This window comes from Sabethes cyaneus, chromosome 1 (assembly GCF_943734655.1).
Source record: "Sabethes cyaneus chromosome 1, idSabCyanKW18_F2, whole genome shotgun sequence".
NCBI lineage: Eukaryota > Metazoa > Arthropoda > Insecta > Diptera > Culicidae > Sabethes > Sabethes cyaneus.
Window position 1 is genome coordinate 123,474,758 of NC_071353.1, and position 23,495 is coordinate 123,498,252.

General features: G+C 39.4%; 1 protein-coding gene across 1 annotated transcript in view; it reads left to right on the forward strand.

The window, feature by feature from the left end:
• LOC128740994 (uncharacterized) overlaps positions 1-23,495 on the forward strand; it is a 157,076-nt gene that overhangs the window by 58,002 nt on the left and 75,579 nt on the right. The window contains exon 3 of the mRNA XM_053836605.1: positions 9,297-9,480. Coding sequence (XP_053692580.1) covers positions 9,297-9,480 — 184 coding nt within the window. The remainder of the gene's footprint in view (positions 1-9,296; positions 9,481-23,495) is intronic.

The following is a 23,495-nucleotide window of genomic DNA, read 5'->3' on the forward strand; positions in this document are numbered from 1 at the left end:
ACTAGATGTAAAACTGTCAGTTCGTCATTTTCATTCAGGATTTAGTGCAACAGCCGTTCGAAAGTACATATCTCACAATTTTAAAATGGTTATTTCACGCGAAGTGCCCGAACGGCGTGTAAACGAGACAAAATTGGAAAAAATTGCAGGTTCGATCCGCAGATCACCCAGCTTGGATAAAAAAGAGTGGAACACAATTTCTCAAGCGTTGCTTCAATGGCCCTCCCCTTAGCTAATTTACCACTCCTTTTCCTTCACGGCTTGTCCCACTCTGTTTGGAACTCTATCAACAGTCAACACTTTTGTTTCATTACTTTCTTCTACCGTCCCTTCCGTCGATTGTAAAAACTACCGTATCAAAAAAATATTTTTTCTCGGACAGTAATAGTAGTAGGGGAAAGCCAAATAAATTTCACACTAATACTGTCACAGAAGGATCAAAAGAGATTGGGCGGACCCACAAGTAGAGGCACTTGTGCGTATTCTGGATTTATAAGCGTCGCCTTCCAGCATTAGGATGCTTCCATGTGATAATCAATTTCGCTATACCAACCCACGTGATGATTTGTTTGTGACAATTGAGAACTGCCATAATTGCTTCAGCCTTAAGGATTCAGGTTGGCAATCCACTCCATCGTCCAGTCTTCCACATATATGATAACAATAATAATACTATTAATAACATGATATCAAGATGAAATGTGGTATATATGAGCAAAAATAGAACAATCTCACCAGCAGCCCTTCGACTGGAATAGAGTTGCGTCCTTTTAGGTTCCATAAGTGCTTCTAAAAATAAATTTAATTTTTTCATCTGGTTTGCAAAATGTTTTGTACCTTACTGCGTTGACAGTCAAATAAACATTAGCATCACTACGGATCCCTCCTGCCTTGTCTAGTCCATGATTTACGAAAAAATTAATCTAAATGTAATGCTTGACTATGGAAACTATGCAAAGAATTGCCATTAACTAACTGATGCAAAGCAGCAAATAAAACGTTCAAAACTATTCTCGGATAAAAGAGTCGCTTATTTTCCTCGCTTTGATAATCCTGCGTCACGTCACATGCACAAATGCACGACAATTTCGAACAAATTCTTGTACTACCTATATGGATACAATCTGGTAAAAGAAAAGGATGACCAGTGGTCATTGATCACTCACTTTTCGATGACGTTTCACCTTCAAGACATCAATTTGGACTAATTTCAATCTTAATTGTTAAAGGCGGTTGAATGAAAGGGGTGATTTTATAGGGGGGGAAATTGTTTACCTTCGCATTGGGCAAGGTTTAATGCTGAAACGATAACATCGGTTGAAAAAGAGGGGTAGTTTTGCACTCTGAGGTACTTCCCAAGCACAGATATCAAATTGGTATAGGTTTAAGCGCCGTAAAGAATCTTTGATCTATTGGGACGAGGAGTTTCTGTCACTTTTTTGCAAAAAAACACGTGCAAACCATGATGACGTCTTTTCTTCGACCATTCAGGATGCGAGGATTTCTGGTAGGACAATGCTTCATTATTTTCAGTTTTTCAATAGTGTACACTTACGAAATAATGGCGTTCTTCATTTGAGCCAATTCTTAGATGTTCCGATCGATTGGTGCAAAAATATTGAAAATCGATCGGGAAATTAGCGATTAGCGTTCAAAACCTGACCACTTTTCGAGAAAGATTTTTTTGGAATGACACCCTGCCCAGCCAAACCTTACCGTAAGACGTAGTCCTACGTCAAAATTACCTAATATCCTACAAATTATTTTTTGTCTCCCGATTTTCCAAGCCAATTTCCAACAGGGGGATGACAAAAACTTTAAAAATAATTTGCAATGGCCTAACTTGAAAATATATAGTCGTGAGCAGAAAAAGATAAGATGTTACTGCCAGATCACCCTGATCGATTTGATTTACAGCAACCATAATAAAGAATATACAATAATATTTCAGCAGTTACCGTTGTTGTGCAGCACATGAGCATGTAATTTTATCGTCATATTGGAATGATAAATGGTTAAAATTAAGACACCATCAAAATTTTGCAATTTTTGAAAATCCGTTGTTTAAACAAAATAAACGTAAGGGAATGCCGTCGTGGTTGGGCCACGTTTTGGAGTTCGCCCATAACTTTCGTTTCAAAAGGAATTTTGGAAATCTAAATACATTGTTGCAAAGGTCTAAGAACAAGGTATATTTCCGGAAAGTTTTGAACTGATTTGATAAAAAAGTTATAGGCATTTACGTGAAGACAAAAAATGTTGTCATAGTCGGGCCATGTTGTACAGGTTGGGCCACCAAATCTGATACATGCGTATTGAAATTCTATATAGAGACATGAAAAGAATGAATTCCGTAAACAACGGCTTATATAGGTACAAATACCCTATTTTTAATCGCATTTTTGCGAAATTTTGGCGATCCTGTAAAATCAATATTGCTACAATCGCCTTTTCCGAAGTGTACAACTACAATGAAAAAAACAACAAAAATTTAAGTTTTTATCGTATTAATTTTGCTTTATTTCATCACATTTTACGTGACTGACATTTTTTAGCGATTATTGCGCTTCTGCGCTTAAAATTATGGTGGCCCAACCATAACTACTCAAGTGGCCCGACCTTTACAAATAGCGATTTTCTAGTATTTCACCGTAGCCTTCCCAAACACCTTACTAGAGGGTATTTTTCTATAGTCTTTGTGTGCAGCACAGCACACTTCATACATTTTCAAAATTTACCTCGATAATTGCCTTTCATGAATCATTTTTTGAAGAAAAGTTCATTGCGCCTGGAAAACTTATTTTGTAAGATTTAGTCACTGAATTCAGTACGGGTGTTTTGAATACACGATTGAAACTCACAATATTGTGAAAAGTTAGCTATCACAGTGAGAAGTTTTACAATGGTTGTATCATAGATATCATGAGTTACTAAAACTGTAAAATCGTGATGGCCCGACCATAACAGTGGCCCGACGATAACGACAATACCCTATTCGATTAGTCAATCGTAGTTTCTAGCTAAATTTAGTGATGTCCGATTACTTCTCGATTAATAGAACCAGTCGATTATCTGTTAAAATAATCGATTAATTTTTAATCGATTGCTTTATGTTCCGATTAGTAGATAATCGATTGCCTGGTCGATCGATTATGCCGGATTTTTGAAAATTTTATTATTTAGCAATTTCTAACAAATTTAATTTATTACAGTGGCTGGCGCTTAGCTACTAAATTAACCACACGCGATAAACCAGTTAGTTGGTTTCGCTTAGTTGGTTTCGAGGCACGATGCTGATCTAACAAACTGGTCGTCGTATTCGTATGTTCAAATCTCGGTTAGGCGATGCTGCTAGATAGAATCAGTGGAGTTGTTACACTAGCTTCGTAACTGTCTTAATAGCCCTCTAATAATACTGATGTGAAGTCTGTCGATAAATAGGGGTCAAGTCTTAAGGTATCCAGCTGAAAAGAAAACCATTTATTTACCAACGGGGTGGCACGCTAGAATTTCAGCATAACGAACATCTATTTTCATTCTGCTTTCACAAAACTGGATAGACTGTTGTCGTATTTTCACTCATTCAACAGAAAATGTTCAGCAAATTGTACTAAACTAAATAATCTTTAACTGCCATCTTTTGGTACAGCCAGCAACAAGTTTTGTTACTCGATTTAACATTGCCTTAGGGTGAACAGGCCATTTTTCGGGTGCCAGTGCCAGTGATGTCGGTTACGCACCAAATATATGGGACATGACAACCTTGCCATCCCGTTGCTATTTACCGACCAATCTGATGTAGTTCTTTTAACGTATGGTTACGTTTTATTTCAATAATACGCATATTCGCAGTGAGTCAGGTAAAACAGTAGTTGAATAGATATCAATTGAACAACAATGGAGATAGAGCCGAAAGTGTAACTGCAAGTATCCTTATTTTTGGTATCGGGCCGTAAAGGTTATAACCAATCGATTATTTCGACTAATCGATTATATAGTGCCGATTAATCGATGTCGATTATTGGCCGCCCAAAAAGTAATCGATTATTAACTAATCGATTAACTGGAAAAATCGGACATTACTACTAAATTATTCTAGTTTGTTATGATGAATTGTTGTTTGCCGGCAAAAAAGAAGTCTAGAAAACGGCAATACGGCCTCGCACAAGACAAATGACTTCGGCGTTGAATTTTAATATTCTTCATAATAGCAGCAATAAATTTGTTTGGCCAGGGTGTAACTATATTAATAGCACCACCCAAGCAACAATGTGAGTTTTATTGTACTCTTATGGCGGTTTTCATGACCAATTTTGGTCTTAAATGCCATCATAAGAGTGTAGTAAAACCCAAATTGTTACTTGGGCATAAAACTAACAGTTTTATTAGGGTTTGACAAGCAACCGTAATAAGATCAGTTTTGATTGGTTCGCCATATTGTATTGCTAAGCTCCACTTATGTATATTAAATTTGTAAGAGATACAGCGCGGCCAACCAGTTTTATCGTGGTACTATAAGCAAACAATAAATTTGCTTTATTAGTTTTACTATGGTTTTATAGCTAGCTACAAGTAGACAACCTCAAACTTTTATCTAGATCTTGCATTTAGATTAAGGCTTGTTCGCGACAAAATTTGGACACCCCTAAATACACACAGCTTCGCAAATACATTAATAATGAGTGAAATATTTTGCAGAGTGGTAGACGTATGTCCGTTCTTTCTGAAAATATAACACTTGTTTATATTACAAGTGCTCAGCGTAAAATGGCGTCGAAAGAAGGGCAGGTGCGAAAAGCAATTGTGTGCGGTCGCAATGAAAATCCGGATCTCTTGTTAAGAAAACTTGCGAAAAAGCATGGATTTCCTCCAAGCACTGTTCACAGTGTTTTAAAATCGCTCAATACTCGCTTGACAACAGCTAGGAAGAAGGGAAGTGGAACAAAAACGGATCCAAGGAACCACCATAAGGATGCGAAGGTAAAACAAATATTACGGAGGAGACCAGATCTTTCTGTACGTACCAGTACACCACGTACACTTCTAAGCGACAAGCCAAGGCATGAAGTCTTTCAAGGTGAGGACTGTTCCAAACCGTAATGATAAGCAAAATACGACGGCCGAAACACGCGCTCGTAAGCTTTATCACGAATATTTAACGAAGTTTCCATGCGTTTTAATGGACGATGAAACGTATGTCCTAGAAGACTTTAAACAGGTTCCTGGTATGTCTTTTTACACGGCCATGAGACGAAATGGCCTTGCATAACATTTTACGACAAAGAAGAAAGTCAAGTTCCCCAAAAAATATTTAGTATGGCAGGCCATATGCAGCTGTGGTCGAGCAAGCAAAAGTTACATCACTACGGGAACGGTTAACAATGAAATATACCGTGAAGAATGCCTGCAGAAACGATTGTTACCGTTCCTAATGTTCCAAAGATGTTTTGGAATGGTATGATGCTAATGGAGTCCATATTGTACCGAAGGGGGCGAATCCACCTAACTGTCCAGAGTTACGCCCCTTCGAGCGGTATCTGGCTTTGGTGAAGCGAGAGCTGTCCCAGCACAAACAACAAGGTTAGGTGGTTAAGTGGCTTGCCATCCTAAGACAAAGCCTGTTGAACAAAGTTTCTCCATATAACTCGGTTGAGGGCTACCACTCGCCAATTACTCGGACACCGAGTGCTCTCCGCCAGATCTCGGTCCACCTGGTCTAACCATCTTGCTCGCTGCGCCCCTGGTCGTCTTGTTCCTACTGGATTTGAGGCGAACACCATCTTTGCAGGATAGTTGTCCGCCATTTTTGCAACATGCCCTGCCCATCGTATCCATCCAGCTTTAGCCACCTTCTGGATACTGGGTTCGCCATAGAGCTGTGCGAGTTCACGGTTCATCCTCCGCCTCCATACTCCGTTCTGTACGCCGCCGAAGATCGTTCTGAGTACTCGTCGTTCGAAAACTCCGAGCACTCGCAGGTCCTCCTCGAGCATTGTCCATGTTTCATGCCCGTAGAGAACAACCGGTCTAATAAGCGTCTTGTACAGGGTGCACTTTGTACGGGGACTTAGTCTGCTCGACCGCAATTGCTTGTGAAGCCCATAGTAAGCACGACTTCCCCTGATAGTACGCCTCCGAGATCCGCCTAGATCAGTGGTGTCCAGGCATGGGCATGGCGCGGGCCAAATCAGATCGCCCATGAATGCCGCGGGCCGCAATAATCTCTGGCCATTCCTGTGGATAACAAAATGTAAAATAGGCGACAGCAAAAACCATTTTCTAGGAATCACCATAAGATTTAAACTGGAAAGCATTCAGATTCACAACATGCACGAGGCATAACAATTGAACTGAGGGACTCCTATGTGATCAAAAAATTTTCTTCTAAGTCCACCATCTTTCAAATCAGTCCGCGGGCCGCACGAATCACTTGAAAGGGCCACATGCCTATAGGGCCTATAGGCTCGCGGGCCGCAGCTTGGCCATCACTGACCTAGATCGATTAACCGCTGATAGGGACCTATAGCTTACACAATGACACGATTATGATGTTGATGATAAAGGCCAACGATATATAAACTTCGTAGCTTTCCGAGGCCTGGTGATCCAAAGTACCTTTTTCCTATGCAAAGATATTCACCTGGGGAACACTCGACCAACGTACAATGAACCACAATCTCATGGGTTGTCGAAGCACTGACGAACTGACATGACATATAGAAGAAAATCCTTCAAAAACCATCGTCCTACACATTTTGCTTGCACACTAGCATCCTCTGTTATGCATGTTGCGAAGTAGCTTGCATTTGCAGGGTTTTATACTGTAGGTTTTTTACATTTGCAGGGTTTTATACTGGAGGTTTTTTACACTTGTATGGTTTTATACTGAAAACTCGAAGCGCCGCGGTGTGGTCATGTTGCGAAACATGCTTTTTTGAAAAATAAGTTGTTTTTGAATGGACGGTGGAATTAACGCGAGTGTCTCGTCTGTTTGTCTGTGGTCGAAGCTTCTCTAACATAACGAACATACCTTTTCTACGTGGCGCGGATATTAACTCCGACCATCACTTGGTAGCAGAATACGTGCGCTCAAAACTGTCAATCGTGTTCCAGAAACGTCAAAGCCGTCTTCCGCGGCTGAACATTAGGCATCTAGATTACCCGCGATCTGCCGAGATGAAATCTAGGACAATTGTACTTCTTTTTTTATTCTATCAGCACTCGGCTAGCGCAAAAAATGGCAAAATTGTTTCAAATATTTCGTATTCTCACCGTACTCTTGACGATTTCGGGAAATTTTAAGCAATTGTTATTCACATTTACCGAGACATTTTATTATCTATTGCGTAAATCTGGACAAAACTTCACAAGGTCGCAGCTGCAGATTTCTTGTCAGATCAGCAAAAATAAGCTTAAATCAAAAATCAAATCAAAAAATATTAAAAGCTTAAATTTGCTAGGAGCATTTCGCCGAGCTGTAGCCATACAGAACTTTTTCCCAGGAAGCTACCCGAAGTCCATAAGAAAACACCCCTGGAATATCGTCAAAACTTTGTAGGAGCTTTATACATTCAAACGCAGCTGCGCTATAGAGTTATGTGGATTAAGTCCAGCATGAAATCTTAGATTGAAAAGTCAGATCAGCAATTATCAACCCTGCTATGTTGTCAATGCCATAACGTTGACAGGACTATTACTATGATTGAGCTTTTTCAGCTCGGAATGTATTGTTTCTATTCAATTCAATTTTATCTACTGTTTATCTTTATCGGCATATTTTACTTCAATTACGCTAGACTGATATAGTCGAACGACTAACCGTTTGAAAAAACAGCCTCTATAACTAAACGTTGATCGGTTAATCCCGTTAGAAACCTGAGTTTCACTTATTTCGATTGGCTGCTGGTAAGTGAAGCGGCCTATTTCCATACGGTGTGCTCTCTAATCTGGATCACTTTCGTTACCTTCCCACAAAAAATGCAAGTGCATTTACTTAAACGATTCCAGTGCATACGACCGTAGATCTAATATGACCGCTCGACACGGAGCGATTACCTTTCTACTAGCGGCAACGGAGTGAAACATAAAAGCTGGGCCGTAGGTACCAGTGCAAAGCGGGGACAGTGGTCAGGCCCTGAGCAAAAAGCTATGATGTTAAATTCATGGAACTACCAGCAGCGGCGGGTGCTTGAAGATGTGAAAAACGACAGACATGACCATTTTCAAATATACATAAACCAGGTCTATCTGGGCTGAGCGCCAGGCCAGTGCACGCGCCGTGAAGATGAAAAGCAAAGATCCTTTGCAGAGGAAGTAAGAGCTTTATTTCATTGCGAACTGTCATTTTTGCGACTTTGTCGTTATACATTTACCGCGTGGAACTAGTTTTTAAATAATTCGAATACGAATGCAACGAACTATCGTATGCTTTCATCGCTTCATCATGGCCGTGTGTACACGACTAACTTCGCGGTTTGAGCCAATTATAACAAAACAATTGCGTGAAAAGTGGTTCATTTATGGGAAGAAAAAAACTGACTTGCACCATGATTGGTAGCAGGCTGCACATTACAACGTTGCAACATAATGTTGACGGTGACAGATTAATGGTTCATTAATTGAAAACCCGTAACAGGATTGAAAGGAAAACGTTGATCACTTTTTATTTAACAAAGAGGAAATAGCTACCGTCTCAAATAAACTAGACGATTGAGATTTTACTTTATCAAACCTCTCGTTTTCTGCTTCCTGATGGAAATTATAATGTTTCACTTTCTATGTTAGCCAAATGGTGTAGTAACGATTTCAAATAAACACAAATAAAGTTTAAAGTTCATTATCGAAAATTTTAAATGCACCAAAAGCATTAATCTTTCATTATCCTAAAGTACTCATTAACATAAGTAGTTCATTTACCTGCCGACCCATATATTGACCCCATCTAACACAGGCAACACTCGTATTTGCCATGGTATTTATTTTTCCCATTTGTTGTGCCACTTCGGGGCACAACGCTTAGATGATGCATCCCGGCTCATTGAAAGAGAACGTTTTTCAGTCGTTTTACCGGGCCGATGGACGAGAATCCGGTCGAACCAGCTTCTCCTGACCCATTTCTCGACTGGATTCATGGACGCGGTGGCGCTCGCGAATCGGCTCCAGGGTCGTTGCGTTTCGCTTTTTGTCGTTGGCTGTGCCAGGATAGAATTTTCCTATGCCGATTATTATTTTCTTTAAATTTACTACCTCACTACTTGGTTATTAATCACACATTTCACACCATTCTTTCGTTCTAGCGCCAATACCCAGATGGACAACGACGTGACCCCGGTCTACTTAGCGGCTCAGGAGGGACATCTTGAGGTGCTGAAATTTCTAGTCCTGGAAGCCGGCGGATCGCTGTACGTGCGAGCCCGCGATGGCATGGCACCGATCCATGCTGCCTCTCAGATGGGATGTCTGGACTGTTTGAAATGGATGGTAATTAACATTGTTCACTCTAAAAACAACTATTAAAGACGTCGACGGTAAACCAGTTGGACTGCTAGCAGGAACAAGATGTGCCATGATTGGATCATCGACAGGTTGCATTCCTGCCGTTTCGTTTGTGTTGTCACAGATATACGGGAAACATTGAGGAAAATGGTCTTTCGGGGTAGCAAGAGCTGTGTGCGATAGTAATCACATTTTCTTTTGTGGATGCAGTTGTACTCATTTCGAAAATAACCGTTAATGATCGGGAGATAAATGTGTCATTTGCTATTAAGCCACTTGATTTGATTAATAGCAGACTGAAGATGTATACTTTTTTGCGGTGCTATCAGCTTTTATGAAGCTGATAGGTATACAGAGCTAAACTGTTTTCAATTCAAATACGCTAGGTACCAAATCACTTAATGTGTACATATTTTAGTAGTAAATGCAGACATTTCCTTAAGTTAAATCAACCTTTCACAATTTAAAAGGTCAAAAGCTACAAATTTCACTTTCGATAATATTGTTGCATTTTTTGAAACGTTACATTTTTACCGTCTTCCTTTTTACATGCATGGATTCACCACTGCGACCTGTAACCACGTCGTGCAACAGACGCTAATAATTTATTAGCTATAAAAAATGAAACATAAGATACACAGAAGAGCGCATTTCTTGCCGTCGTAAGTAAATGGATCCTTATAGCAGATGAATTACCGAAATCTCGCCTGATTTTTAGATAGGTCATAACTGCAAATGAGAGCTGACTCCTCTCTTACGTCTTACCTGTATTCCAGTGCGCCACTATGCCCCACGGGCAGCTGATTGCCCAGGAGTTTTTTGACTCGGGAGTAAGCTACGCAGGAAGACGATGTTAGGATGTGCGTGCGCGAGTGTGTAGGTAGCTGAATGTCTGCACACGGCAACGGTGGCTGTTTGTTTTACGCCTGCGTCTGCGGCGTAAGCGTTGAATGCTATGCTTCTCATACTCAGTCGCGTGAGAGTAGACAACGTTGACTTCTCGCTCGATTCGCAACTTTGCCGCCAAGTGTATTTGCAACGTCGTGATACACGTAAGAGAGGAGACACGATGAGAATCACTTATTTCCAGTTAGGACCTATTAAAAAATCAGGCCAGAAATATTCAAATATTTAAAATAGCAATTTCTGTTATTGTTGTAAATTAATATTTGGGAATGCCCATCATAGATGGTGCCAATGTACACCCAAAATGTGCGTCACGATATTGATCTGTCACGATATTGACCACTGTCAAGGTTGCGGATTGCAGTCCCGCTAAATTGGATAGCTCTAAAAATCATAATTTTTGCTTTGAGAACTCATATTTGCTGAGACTCTGAGAGTTTTACCCCCTATATTTTTACACAATACATAAAAAATCAGAAACGCATGACGCTAGGTTTTCTTTAGGGTTTCAAAGAAATATATGCCAAAATATCATGCGTCTTCAGTGCCTTAACGAAACATTATTTCTTTAAAATGTGTATCTTGATTAAATTTTAGTATCGAAATCGGTTCAGTGATTCAGAACAGCAGACAGCAGACAGTAGAGAATAGAAGAGAGTGGAGAGTAGAGAGAAGAGGGTAGAGTAGAAAAACTGAAATGAAAGAAGGGTCAAACTGCCGTCATATGCCAAAGTGACGTAAACGCCGATTGGTCAAAAATAGTTTTATTTTGCCAAACGGTGCTTTACGCAATGCTTTTGCTTGTGCTATTGAGAACTCAATACTATCAACAACTATATAAAAAATTGAAACAACAAAGTGACGTAACCACCATTTCATATAAGTCATTTTGTTACACATCAATTCAATTGTATGTGTCACTGGCACATCTGATGTTTTAAAAAACTTCAGTATGGTCAATGTCTTCGGCGACGTTTCAGGAAACATTAAGGGGGCATAGTACTTTTTCAATTTAAAAAAATCGAAATTTTTTTTATTGATTATTTCGAAAGATTAACATTTTGACCATATGTGTTTCAAGTCATTTCAATGAATTCCAAAAATTGACAAAGTTACAGCTATTTGTACCGCGCATGTCTGGAGCGATTACACGGCGAATAAAAAGTTCAACGTCGTTTTTCTCGAAACCAGGTTTTGAAAGTCGGTACCATAAATATCTCAAGAACGGCTCAAGCAATCCTCATGATTCTTTTTTTGTTTTAAAGCCAACAAAATTATCTAGTGTTTGACCCATCCTTTTTTTGATATTACTATTTTTGTATTTTTTAGAAATGTTTAAAGTCAATTTTTTCGACTAAAAACCTTACTTTTATTTTTGAATGTCCGCCATTTTGTTATGCGTTCGAATTAAAAAAAAAGGATGGGTCAAACACGAGATAATTTAATATACTTTCATGTCGTTTTGGAATTTTTCAATTCGGATAAGACCCCCAGCGCCAATCCTTGGTACCGCAAATCATGTTTTTTTCGAACGATCATGTTCAAGGAGCCGCATGGGAGAGGGGAAGAGGTTCACATATGCAAACAAAATTGTAAATATTAGTATAAAGTGCAATGTTTGGAATCCAAAAACCCCGAATCGATTCGCTTTTCGCGTTATCGAGAATAAAATATTTGAAATTAGGCAAAAAATATGGTGTAAAAAGTACTATGCCCCCTTAATAACACAAGATACATATGAGTGGTTTTGGGTTTTCGGATGCATCATAGCGATAAGCAGTCGCCAGAGAAAATATATTTTTTAACATAACCAGTAGCTGCTCAACTCTCGAGTCAAGCAGACGCGTTAACACAGTATCCAAGCTTAGCAAATCGATCAAAGCTTTGTTCTTTCGTTTTGCCGCGTTTATCTTCGCGGAGTGTGTCCACGGGCATACTAAAGCTCTAGCGATGGCGCGCCGCGAAAATACTTTCCGCATAGATTATGCGGTAATGTCCAAAAAGCCAGACTTTGTAAAAGTCCAAACCTTCATAAAAAGTGTGCTGGGCTTGAAGCAAGGTGAAGTGACGAGAATACAGTGTAGCCGAAGCCTTGCTTGTGCCTTTGTGAAGGTTGTCGATCTGGCACTCGCACAAAAAATATGTGAAGAACACGACGGGAAACACGAAGTGGTAGTGGAAGGTGGTCAGAAGATTCCCCTGAGAATAACCATGGAAGATGGGGCAGTAGAGGTCAAATTATTCGACCTCTCTGAAGACGTATCTGATGAAGCAATAACTAAATTCTTATCCACGTACGGTGATGTAATCTCAGTACGTGAGCAGATGTGCGGTACTGATCCGAAATACGAATTTCCAAACATCTCAACCGGAGTTCGGGTTGCAAAAATGATTGTGCGATATAATATCGAGTCATGGGTGCATATTGATGGTGAATGGACTTATCTGTCTTACTTTGGTCAGCGTCAAACCTGCCGGCATTGTCGAGAATTCGTTCATATTGGCGTGTCCTGCGTGCAAAATAAGAAGTTGCTTGTGCAAAAATCTTACGCCGACGCTACAAAGCAACCAGCCGCAGTATCCGTAAAACCACTAGCTAAGCCGCAAGTTGCAAAACCAACACTATCGAGTCAATCGGATACACAGTATCCGCCCTCGAAGAAGCAAAAGCAACAACAGCATCAACCTCAACAAAAGAAACCTCCAGCATCTACAACAATATCGATCGACACACAATCGGAAAAAGAGTTTCCTTTACTCTCTGCAGCTATAAAACCTATATCAGGACAAAAATCATCATCCAGTAACAGCTGTTTCTCCAATATTTCCAGTCAACAATACACCGATAGCGCCGAAATGTTCCTCACAGTTCCTACTGTAGCAGCCACTAGTAAATCTGATGGCAATGAGACAGACCAATCAGTAATGTCAACTAGTAGCACACGCTCTCGTACACGCCGACAAACGAGAAAACGACGAGATGGCAGTGACGGTGAGGGTGATCAGGATTAACTCATGGATCAGACTGCCAGTTACAACATAGCCACTATTAATATAAACAACATCGCCAACGAAACAAAACTCAATGCTCTCCGAACTTTTTGTAGAACGATGGAACTCGACGTCATATTTCTGCAAGAAGTGGAAGATGCACAACTCTCTATTCCCGGCTACAACCTCGTCACAAACGTTGATATATCAAAGAGAGGGACGGCAATAGCCCTCAAGCAATACATTCATTTTTCCCATGTAGAAAAGAGCCTCGATAGCCGCCTTATTGCTCTCCGAGTGGGAAATACAACATTAGCGAATATATACGCACCGTCAGGCTCAGCAATGCGTGCTGAAAGAGAGCGTTTTTTCAAAAACACTATAGCCTTCTATCTTCGACACAACACCGAGAATATGCTACTAGCTGGCGACTTCAATTGTGTTATACGACTGTGTGACGCGTCAGGCAATAATAACAGCCCTGCTCTACAAGCCACCGTACATCAGTTGCAACTCAGCGATGTATGGGTAAAATTGCACCCCACAACTCCCGCACCCACATATATCACGCACAACTCCGTCTCCAGGCTTGATCGAATGTACATCAGCAACGGACTCTGCGCCCAACTGCGAAATGCAACAACCCATGCCTGCTCTTTTACAAATCACAAAGCATTGACTGTGCGAGTATGCCTTCCTAACCTCGGTCGTGAGCCTGGTCGTGGTTATTGGTCATTACGACCACAGCTTCTGACAGCAGAAAATATCGAGGAATTCCAAATTAGATGGCAATATGTGACCCGACAAAGACAATATTTTCCAAACTGGATGACTTGGTGGATATCCTACGCTAAACCAAAAATACAGTCTTTCTTCCGATGGAAATCTCGCGAGGCATATAGTACCTTTCATGCAGAACACCAACGACTATATAGTCAGCTTCAGCAGGCATACGATGGATACTTCCAAAATCCGGCGATGCTCGTCACCATTAACCGAGTAAAGGCACAAATGCTCACTCACCAGCGCCTATTCTCGCATAATTTTATGCGGATCAACGACACGTATATTGCAGGTGAAAGTATAAGTACTTTTCAGTTAGGCGAAAGGCAGAAAAAGAAAAACGTTATCACAGAGCTGCGTGATGATAACAACGAGACTCTAAACACTTCTGAAGCAATCGAAAATCATCTCCTGCGATACTTCAGAGATCTATACTCAGCGACAGAGCAAAGCGACGAAGCACAGCATTCGTTCCAATGCGAGAGAGCTGTCCCCGAAAATGATGTGGCAAACTTAGCTTATATGGATGAAATAACAACAACCGAAATACTAAGATCCATCCGCACATCGGCAAAGAGAAAGGCAGCAGGCTGCGATGGACTACCGATCGAGTTCTACCAACGTACATTCGACGTCATACACCGAGAGTTGAACCTAGTATTTAATGAGGCTTTGACATCGGATCTCCCCTCTGATTTCGCTAACGGAGTGATCGTGTTAGTGCGGAAGAGAGGAACAGAAAATACCGCACGGGGATATCGCCCGATCAGCCTTCTAAATGCTGATTTCAAAATTCTCAGCAGAATCCTTAAAGCGCGGCTTGAACTTGTAATGCAGACTCATCGAGTGCTAAGTGATACGCAAAAATGTTCAAACGAAGGTCACTCAATTTTTGAAGCCACTCTTTCTCTGAAAGATCGGGTTGCACAGATGATAGCGAGGAAGCAAAAAGGGAAGCTCATAAGCTACGATCTTGATCACGCTTTCGATCGAGTGTCCCTTTCTTTCCTTCACCGAACCATGCTACAATTAGGGATAAACCCGGCTTTCGTTGGACTGCTCGGACGAATTGCAGAGCAATCGCGTTCTCGGCTGATGGTCAACGGACATCTCTCACAACATTTCTCTATCGAACGATCGGTCCGTCAGGGAGACCCTCTCTCGATGCTCCTCTTTGTGATCTACCTTCATCCGCTCCTGCAACAGTTGGAGCGACATATCGGCTCCGACCTGGTGGTAGCTTACGCAGACGATATATCAGTGGTAGCTACCAATACACAGGTAATTGAACGCATCAATGAACTTTTTGGGAATTTCGAACGGGCTGCAGGCGCTAAACTAAATCTACATAAAACGATTACTGTAGACGTCGGTCTCATAGACGGAGACCCGTTAAACGTGCCATGGTTGCAAACAGCTCAAAATGTTAAGATTTTGGGAGTTGTTTTTACAAATTCAGTACGCGATATGGTGAAAATCAACTGGGATGCTCTGGTAACAAAATTTGCTCAACAAGTGTGGCTGCATTCACTTAGAAATCTTAACTTGCAACAAAAAGTAGTGCTTTTGAATACTTTTATCACATCCAAGATTTGGTACGTTGCATCAATTCTTCCGCCGTACGGCGTTCACACGGCAAAAATAACATCTACCATGGGCTCCTTCCTATGGCGCGGACAACCAGCGCGTGTTCCAATGGAACAAATGTCACGCAACAAAGACTCCGGCGGATTAAAACTGCAATTACCGGCGCTAAAGTGTAAAGCGTTACTAATTAATCGACACTTGCAAACTAGAAACTTCCTTCCCTATTACCAATCCTTACTAAATCAACCCTCTCCGCTCCCTACAGAACTGCCCTGTTTAAAATTACTTTCCCAACAAATTCCCCTTCTGCCTCAACTGATGCGAGAACATCCATCCAGTGATCTGATTCACCGCTTCTTTCTTGAACGGACAGAAACTCCGCGAGTTGAAAGGAAAACCCCTGGTCTGAATTGGAAACGCATTTGGACAAATATTACAACAACAAAACTATCATCGATTCATCGAAGCAACCTGTATATGCTGGTTAACGAGAAGACGGAGCACCGAAGGTTAATGAGGGTCATTCAACGATCGGATGGAGAAAATTGTTTACACTGCAATGCTGCGACTGAAACACTTAAACATAAATTCTCGGAATGCCCTCGCACAGCACCTGCATGGGCATTCGTACAGCAGAAAATAACCACAATACTCGGCGGATGGCGAAGATTGTCCTTTGAAGAACTGCTGCGACCTACACTTGAGAATATAGGACTATCAAATCGAATTAAAATATTGAAACTATTTATTTTATATATTTCATTTGTAAAAGAAGTAAGCAATAGAATTGATATTGATGCCATTTCCTTCTATTTAAGCTGTGAATACTAAAAATTTGTAAATATTCTTTTATGTAAATAAAAACACACTAAATATTAAAAAAAAAAAAAAAAAAAAAAAAAACATAACGAATAACTCGCTAGAACATTTGTATGCACAGAAAAAAGCATACACAAAGTAATTGTCATACAATGATTTTTAAGTGTTTTTACAAGTCATTAGAGTAGGGCGGGGTAAAAGTGCGATGTTTGAAGTTGTCATAAATTTTCGTGAGATATAAACAAGGACAACAGATAATATATATTTTATAGTGATGCAGTAACTCAATGGCTTCACATTCAACTATAAATCATCTGGAATAATAGTGTTATACAAAATAAATTCTTCTTCCTTCTGATCAAGTGCCGATTCGCACTTTTACCCCACTAGCGGGGTAAAAGTGCGAATACCGCGAGGCAAAAGTGCGAAGTTTAATTCGATGAAATTAGCACAGCAGTAGCTAACAAAACCATGATATCTTCAATCTGCGATGTGTTTTGGTAAGGAATATTCTTAATTTGCACCTTTCCTATTTTCCGCTGGCGTACTGCAGCCTCCACCAGATCGGAACTTTACCAAACGTTTTTTTTGTTGCCAATGGATAGACACTGTTTTCCTTCAGCCAGCATCTGTAGTAGAGTAAAGCACACACTTTTCGACAGATCTTCTATTTCTAGTATCTGTAATATAATTCCTAAAACTGTATATAATTAAGTTTTTATGACGGTTGATTTTACAATTTACGGAGGGAAAGGCAGAAGAAAGTAATGAAACAAAGAGTCGATAGAATCTAACAGATTGAGACCAGTCGTGAAGAGGAAAGAGCAGAAGATGAGGAGGTAAGGGAGGGTCATATGACGCAAGCTTAAGAAGTACCACAATCTTTTATATTTTATTTTTTTCCATGGATCGAACCAAGTTGTAATCAGAGCATTACAGCCGGATTCGAACCCACTTCTCCCACCAGGACATGTGGCTCGCCCGTGGTAATGATCCTTTGAACCACAGAAGTGCTGGACAAAAGACTTCACAACCCCCCTATTAAGCGTGCGACATATAACGAAGTCTACTAACACTTGGCAGGTTCAGTTATTTTCAGACACAAATTGCGCCTCTTCCTCCGTTTACTGTAGAAACCACCGACAGTTGGTATATTCCAACACGGAGAATAAAAATGTAGTTTCAACCATATTTATGGTTGTTTTACGCACAAACAGAAATTTCATTTTGTTTCAAACTGAAATGTATGATTGAAACGAAAGTATTTATTGTTATATCGATGTTAAACTCAATTTGAAAATACTTTACTTTTAATTCAAAACAGTTATTTTCTTGACTCAACTAGAAATTCGGTTTGTAACAAAAATATTTTTAGGTTGTTATAAAAAATTCGTTTGAAACAAACTGGAGTTTTTTCGCTCCGTGATAGAAACGAAGCCTTTCCCCGAACACCCACGTTGAGAATCGCGGCTAATACGCAGACAGACGAGCAGCGTCACGCGCTGTACCTTGTAAGTCGCAAGAACTCGCATAGTGTGGTCGTCCCGTCAGTAAAATGAGTTAGATTCTCGATCCATGAATCGCACTTTTACACCGTCAGTAAATCGAACTTTTACCCCGCTAGGCGTTTGACGGGGTTCGATCAAATTACGGAAAAGCGAAATATATTTTGTAAATTCTTCTCACCACAATTTCAAGACAGATGTTAAGACAGATGAGTGATGTAAAACTGCTGCAGTTTGTCAACAAGTAATATCATCCAGTTGATACCGTATTTGCCGTATAACGAGATATTACATCAAAACCGTTCTAAAATAACATTTACTCATAACTCAGCAACTATGCTTCGTAAACAACAAATGTTTACGATAGATTCAAGCTGTCAAAGTACTCCCTCATCCATGCCAATGTAGTCAATTTACTCGGAATCCGCACTGATAAATCATTGAATCGCACTTTTACCCTCATCGCACTTTTACCTCTCCTTGCTCTACATTTTACAAAAGAATTGAAGTATTCATCAAAGTTGATTATTTTAGTTTTTTTTTGGCAAGACAGAAATTTGGCAGAACAGAAAGTTTGCAAGACAGAAAATCGGGAAAACAAAAAGTTGGTAAGACAAAAAGTTGGCAAGACAGAAAATTTACAGGACAGGAAAATTGGCAAAACAGAAATATGGCAAAACAGAAGTTTGGCAAAACAGAAAATAGGTAAGATAAAAAAATTGCAAGACAGAAAACAGTTTGCAAATAAGTAAGACAGACAATATGGCAAGGTAGAAAATTTGCAAGACAGGAATTTGGCCAAAATAGAAAGCTGACAAGACAAAAAATTGCTAGACAGAAAATTGGCAAAACAGAAATTTGGCTGGAAAGAAAGTTTGCAAGACAGAAAATTGGCAACGGAAAATAGACAAGACAGATCGTATTCAAGATAGAAAGTTGGCAAAATAGAAAGTTTGCAAGAAAAAAATTGGCAAACAGACAGCTGGCAAGACAGAAAGTTTGCAAGACAGAAAATTGACAAAACAGGTATTTGACAAAACAGAAAGTTGGCAAAGCATAAAGATTGCAAGACAGAAAATTTGCAAATTAGAAAGTTGGAAAGACCGAAAATTTGCAAGACACAAGATTGGGAAGACAAAGCGACGGCGATAGAATATTGGCAAAACACAAAATTGTGAAGACAGTAAGTTTGCAAGACAGAAAATGGGCAAGACAAACAGTTTGCAAGGCAGAAAGTTGGCATGACAGAAAATATGCAAGTTAGAAAGTTTGCAAAACAGAAAATTTGCAAGACAGGAAATTGGCAAAACAGAAATTTGGCAAAACAGAAATTTGACAAGGCAGAAAGTTTGCAAGACAGAAAATTGGGAAGACAGAAATTTGGCTGGAAAGAAAGTGTAAGACAGAGAGTTTGTAAGACAGAAACTAGGCATGACAGAAAGTTGGCAATACAGAAAATTTGCAAGACAGGACATTGACAAAACAGAAAGTGTGCAAGACAGAAAATTTGCAAGATAGAAAATTGGGAAGACAGATCGTTGGCAGAACAGACAATTGGGAAGACAGATAGTTGGAAAGACAGGATAATGGTAAAACACACAATTGGCAAGACAGAAAATTTGCAAGAAAGAAAATTCGGAAAACAGAAGGTTTACAAGACAGAAAATTGGCGAAACAGACAGTTGGCAAAAATACAGTTTGCAAGACAAAAAATTGGCAAAACTAAAAGTTGGCAAGACAGACAGTTTACAAGACAGAAAATTATCAAGAAAAATTGGGAAAACAGGGTGTTGGCAAGACAGAAAGTTAGCAAAACAGATAGTTGACACGAAATTGGCAAAACAAAAATTTGGCTGGAAAGAAAGTGTGCAAGACAGAAAATTGGCAAAACAGAAAATAGACGAGACAGTTTTCAAGATGGAAAGTTTACAAAATAGAAAGTTTGCAAGAAAAAAATTGGGAAAATAGACAGCTGGCAAAACAGAAAGTTTGCAAGACAGATTGACAAAACAGGAATTTGGCACAACAGAAAGTTGGCAAGGCATAAAGATTGCGAGACCGAATGTTTGCGAATTCGAAAGTTGGAAAGACAGAAAACTTGCAAGACAGAAAATTGGGAAGACGGGCGATGGCAAAACAGAATATTAGCGAAACAGAAAATTGGGAAGACAGTAAGTTTGCAAGACAGAAAATGGGCAAGATAAACAGTTTGCAAGACAGAAAGTTGGGAGGACAGAAAATTTGCAAGAGAGGAAATTGGCAAAACAGAAATTTGGCAAAACAGAAAATAGGTAAGATAAAAAATTTGCAAGTCACAAGATACGCAAGATAGGAAATTGGCAACACAGAAAATTGACAAGACAGAAAAATGGGAAAACAAAATGTTGGTAAGACGAAAAGTTGGCAAGACAGAACATTTGCAAGACTGGAAATTGCCAAAACAGAAATGTGGCAAAACAGACACAGTTAGAAGCAGTTGGAAAACAGAAAATTTGCAAGACAGAAAATTTGCAAGACATAAAATTAGAAGACAGAGCGTTGGCAAGACAGCAAATTTTCCAGACAGAAAATAGGCAAAACAGAAAATTTGCAAGACAGGAAAATGGCAAAGCAGGAATATGGCAAAACAGTGAGTCTGCAAGACAGAAAATTAGCAAAACAGAAAATAAGCAAGACAGGCAGTTTGCAAGACAGAAAGTTAGCAAGACAGAAAATTTGGAAGATAAAAAATTGGAAAGCCAGATTATTGGCAAGACAGAAAGTTGGCAAAACAGATAGTTGACACGACAGACAGAAAATATGCAAGTTAGGAAATTGGCAGAACAGAAAATTGGAAAGACAGAAAGTTTGCAAGACAAAAAATTGTAAAGACAGAGAGTTGGCAAGACAGGAAAATGATAAAACACACAATTTGCAAGACAAAAAAGTTTGAACACAGAGCGTTGACAAGGCAGAAAATTGGCAAAACAGAAAATTGGAAAGCAGAAAGTTTGCAAGACAAAAAATTGTAAAGACAGAGAGTTGGCAAGACAGGAAAATGATAAAACACACAATTTGCAAGACAAAAAAGTTTGAACACAGAGCGTTGACAAGGCAGAAAATTGGCAAAACAGAAAATTGGAAAGCAGAAAGTTTGCCAGACAGAGAGTTTGTAAGACAGTAAATTTGTAAGACAGAAAATTCGAAAACAGAAAGACAGAAACTAGGTATGACAGAAAGTTGAAAATACAGAAAATTTACAAGACAGGACATTGGCAAAACAGAAAGTTTGCAAGACATAAAATTGGCAAAACAGAAAGTTGGCAAGGCAGAAAGTTTGCAAGAAAGAAAATTTGCAAGATGGAAAATTGAGAAGACAGGATGTTTGCAAAACTCAAAGTTGGTAAAACAGATAGTTGACAAGACAGAAAATTTGCAAGACAGAGAATTGGGAAGACAGAGCCTTGGCAAGACAGGATAATATTATTATTAAATGGGACAAGGCAAAAAATTTGCAAGAATGAAAATTCGGAAAACAGAAAGTTTACAAGACAGAAACTAGGCAAGACAGAAAGTTGACAAGACAGGAAATTGGCAAAATAGACAGCTGGCTAAAAAAAGGTTTGCAATACAAAAAATTGGCAAAACAAAAAGTTGGCAAGACAGGAAATTTGCAAGACAGAAAATAGGAAAGACAGACAATTTGCAAGACAGAAAATTTGCAAGAAAAATTGGAAATACAGGGTGTTTGAAAAACAGATAGTTAACACGACAGAAAAATGGCAAGACAGAAAGTTAAGAATACAGAGATTTAGCAAGAGAAAAAAATGGCAAAACAGAAAATTGGAAGACAGAAAATTTGCAAGACAGAAAATTGGAAAGACAGATCGTTGGCAGAACAGACAATTGGGAAGACAGAAAATTTGCAAGGCAGAGGGTTGGGAAGACAGATCGTTGGCAAGACAGGATAATATTAGTATTAAATTGGCAAGACAGAAAATTTGCAAGAATAAAAATTCAGAAAACGGAAAGTTTGCAAGACAGAAACTAGGCAAGACAGAAAGTTGGCAAGACAGAAAATTGGCAAAACAGACAGTTGGCTAAAAAAACGTTTGCAAGACATAAAATTGGCAAAACAAAAAGTTGGTAAGACAGAAAATTTGCAAGACAGAGAATAGGGAAGAAAGACAGTTTGCAAGACAGAAAATTTGCAAGAAAAATTGGAAATACAGGGTGTTGGCAAAACAGAAAGTTGGCAAAACAGATAGTTGATACGACAGAAAATTGGCAAGACAGAAAGTTAAAAAGACAGAGATTTAGCAAGAGAAAAATGGCTAAACAAAAAATTGGAAGACGGAAAGTTTGCAAGACAGAAAATAGACAAGGCAGACAATTTGCAAGACAGAAAGTTGGCAAGACAGAAAATTTGCAAGAACTAAAACTAAACTAAAACTCGAAGAACTAATCAAAGAACTAATATAAATTGAGTTTAAAATGGAAAGGGAAATAAGTTTAAAACAAGATATTGGAGCAAAAAAAAAGACTAAGCTAAAAAGCGATATTGAGATAAAATAATGACAAATCAACACAATCATAGATTGTAGGTACTACATTTTCTCGATGTCTTGTTGATTTCTGTTTTGGTTTCGACCCAGTCACCAATAATGTACCTATCTGCTATCACATTGCGCTCAAATACATTTGAATATTGCTTAAATTTTGACATTTAAACCTGCAAAAGAAATCGTATTGCTCTACACATTTTATAAACTCGCTACGAAATCACTCGAAACTTTGAAATGTTATCGTAATACTTGAGACAATAAAATCTGCCGCTAAATTATTTTTGATCATGCAAAACATTTTCAGTGATCAGTCGATCATGAAATCAACGCAGTGCTCAATTACGTAGCTTGTTCTGTTTTATTACGACCAAAGCCTATGATTTGATGTTTCGAGGGATTTCCGCGCAGGCTAACGTGCCCACTCAACAACCGACCGCCAGCCATTGCATCGGGCGGCTGGCTCAAAGTGTGCCATTCCCGCGGGTAGAGCCGGTGGCAAAGATTCAGTTTTACAACAAAAACAGTAACCGAGAGCTATGATTTACACGAGACGCCCATAAAAGCTATTTTTTGCTCTTGTACTGATTGGTAGCTTCGAATGCAATTTACCACTAACTGTACAGAAAATAGTACTTTATCGTCTGGGCTTCTGCACCAGTTACTGCTCCTTAGTTGAGAAGAAAAAAGTTGTAAATGCTGCACTGGCTGGTCAGCAGCAGCAGCGGCCAAGATTAGTATGCCCACGATCTAATTCCTTCGCACGTTTAATGTTCTTCGAGCATGGATCGGCACACTGTCGGAGAGTGTTGCGGAAAAGCCCACCCAAAGAAAAGCAAAACTGTGCGGCATTACTTGTCGTAATATC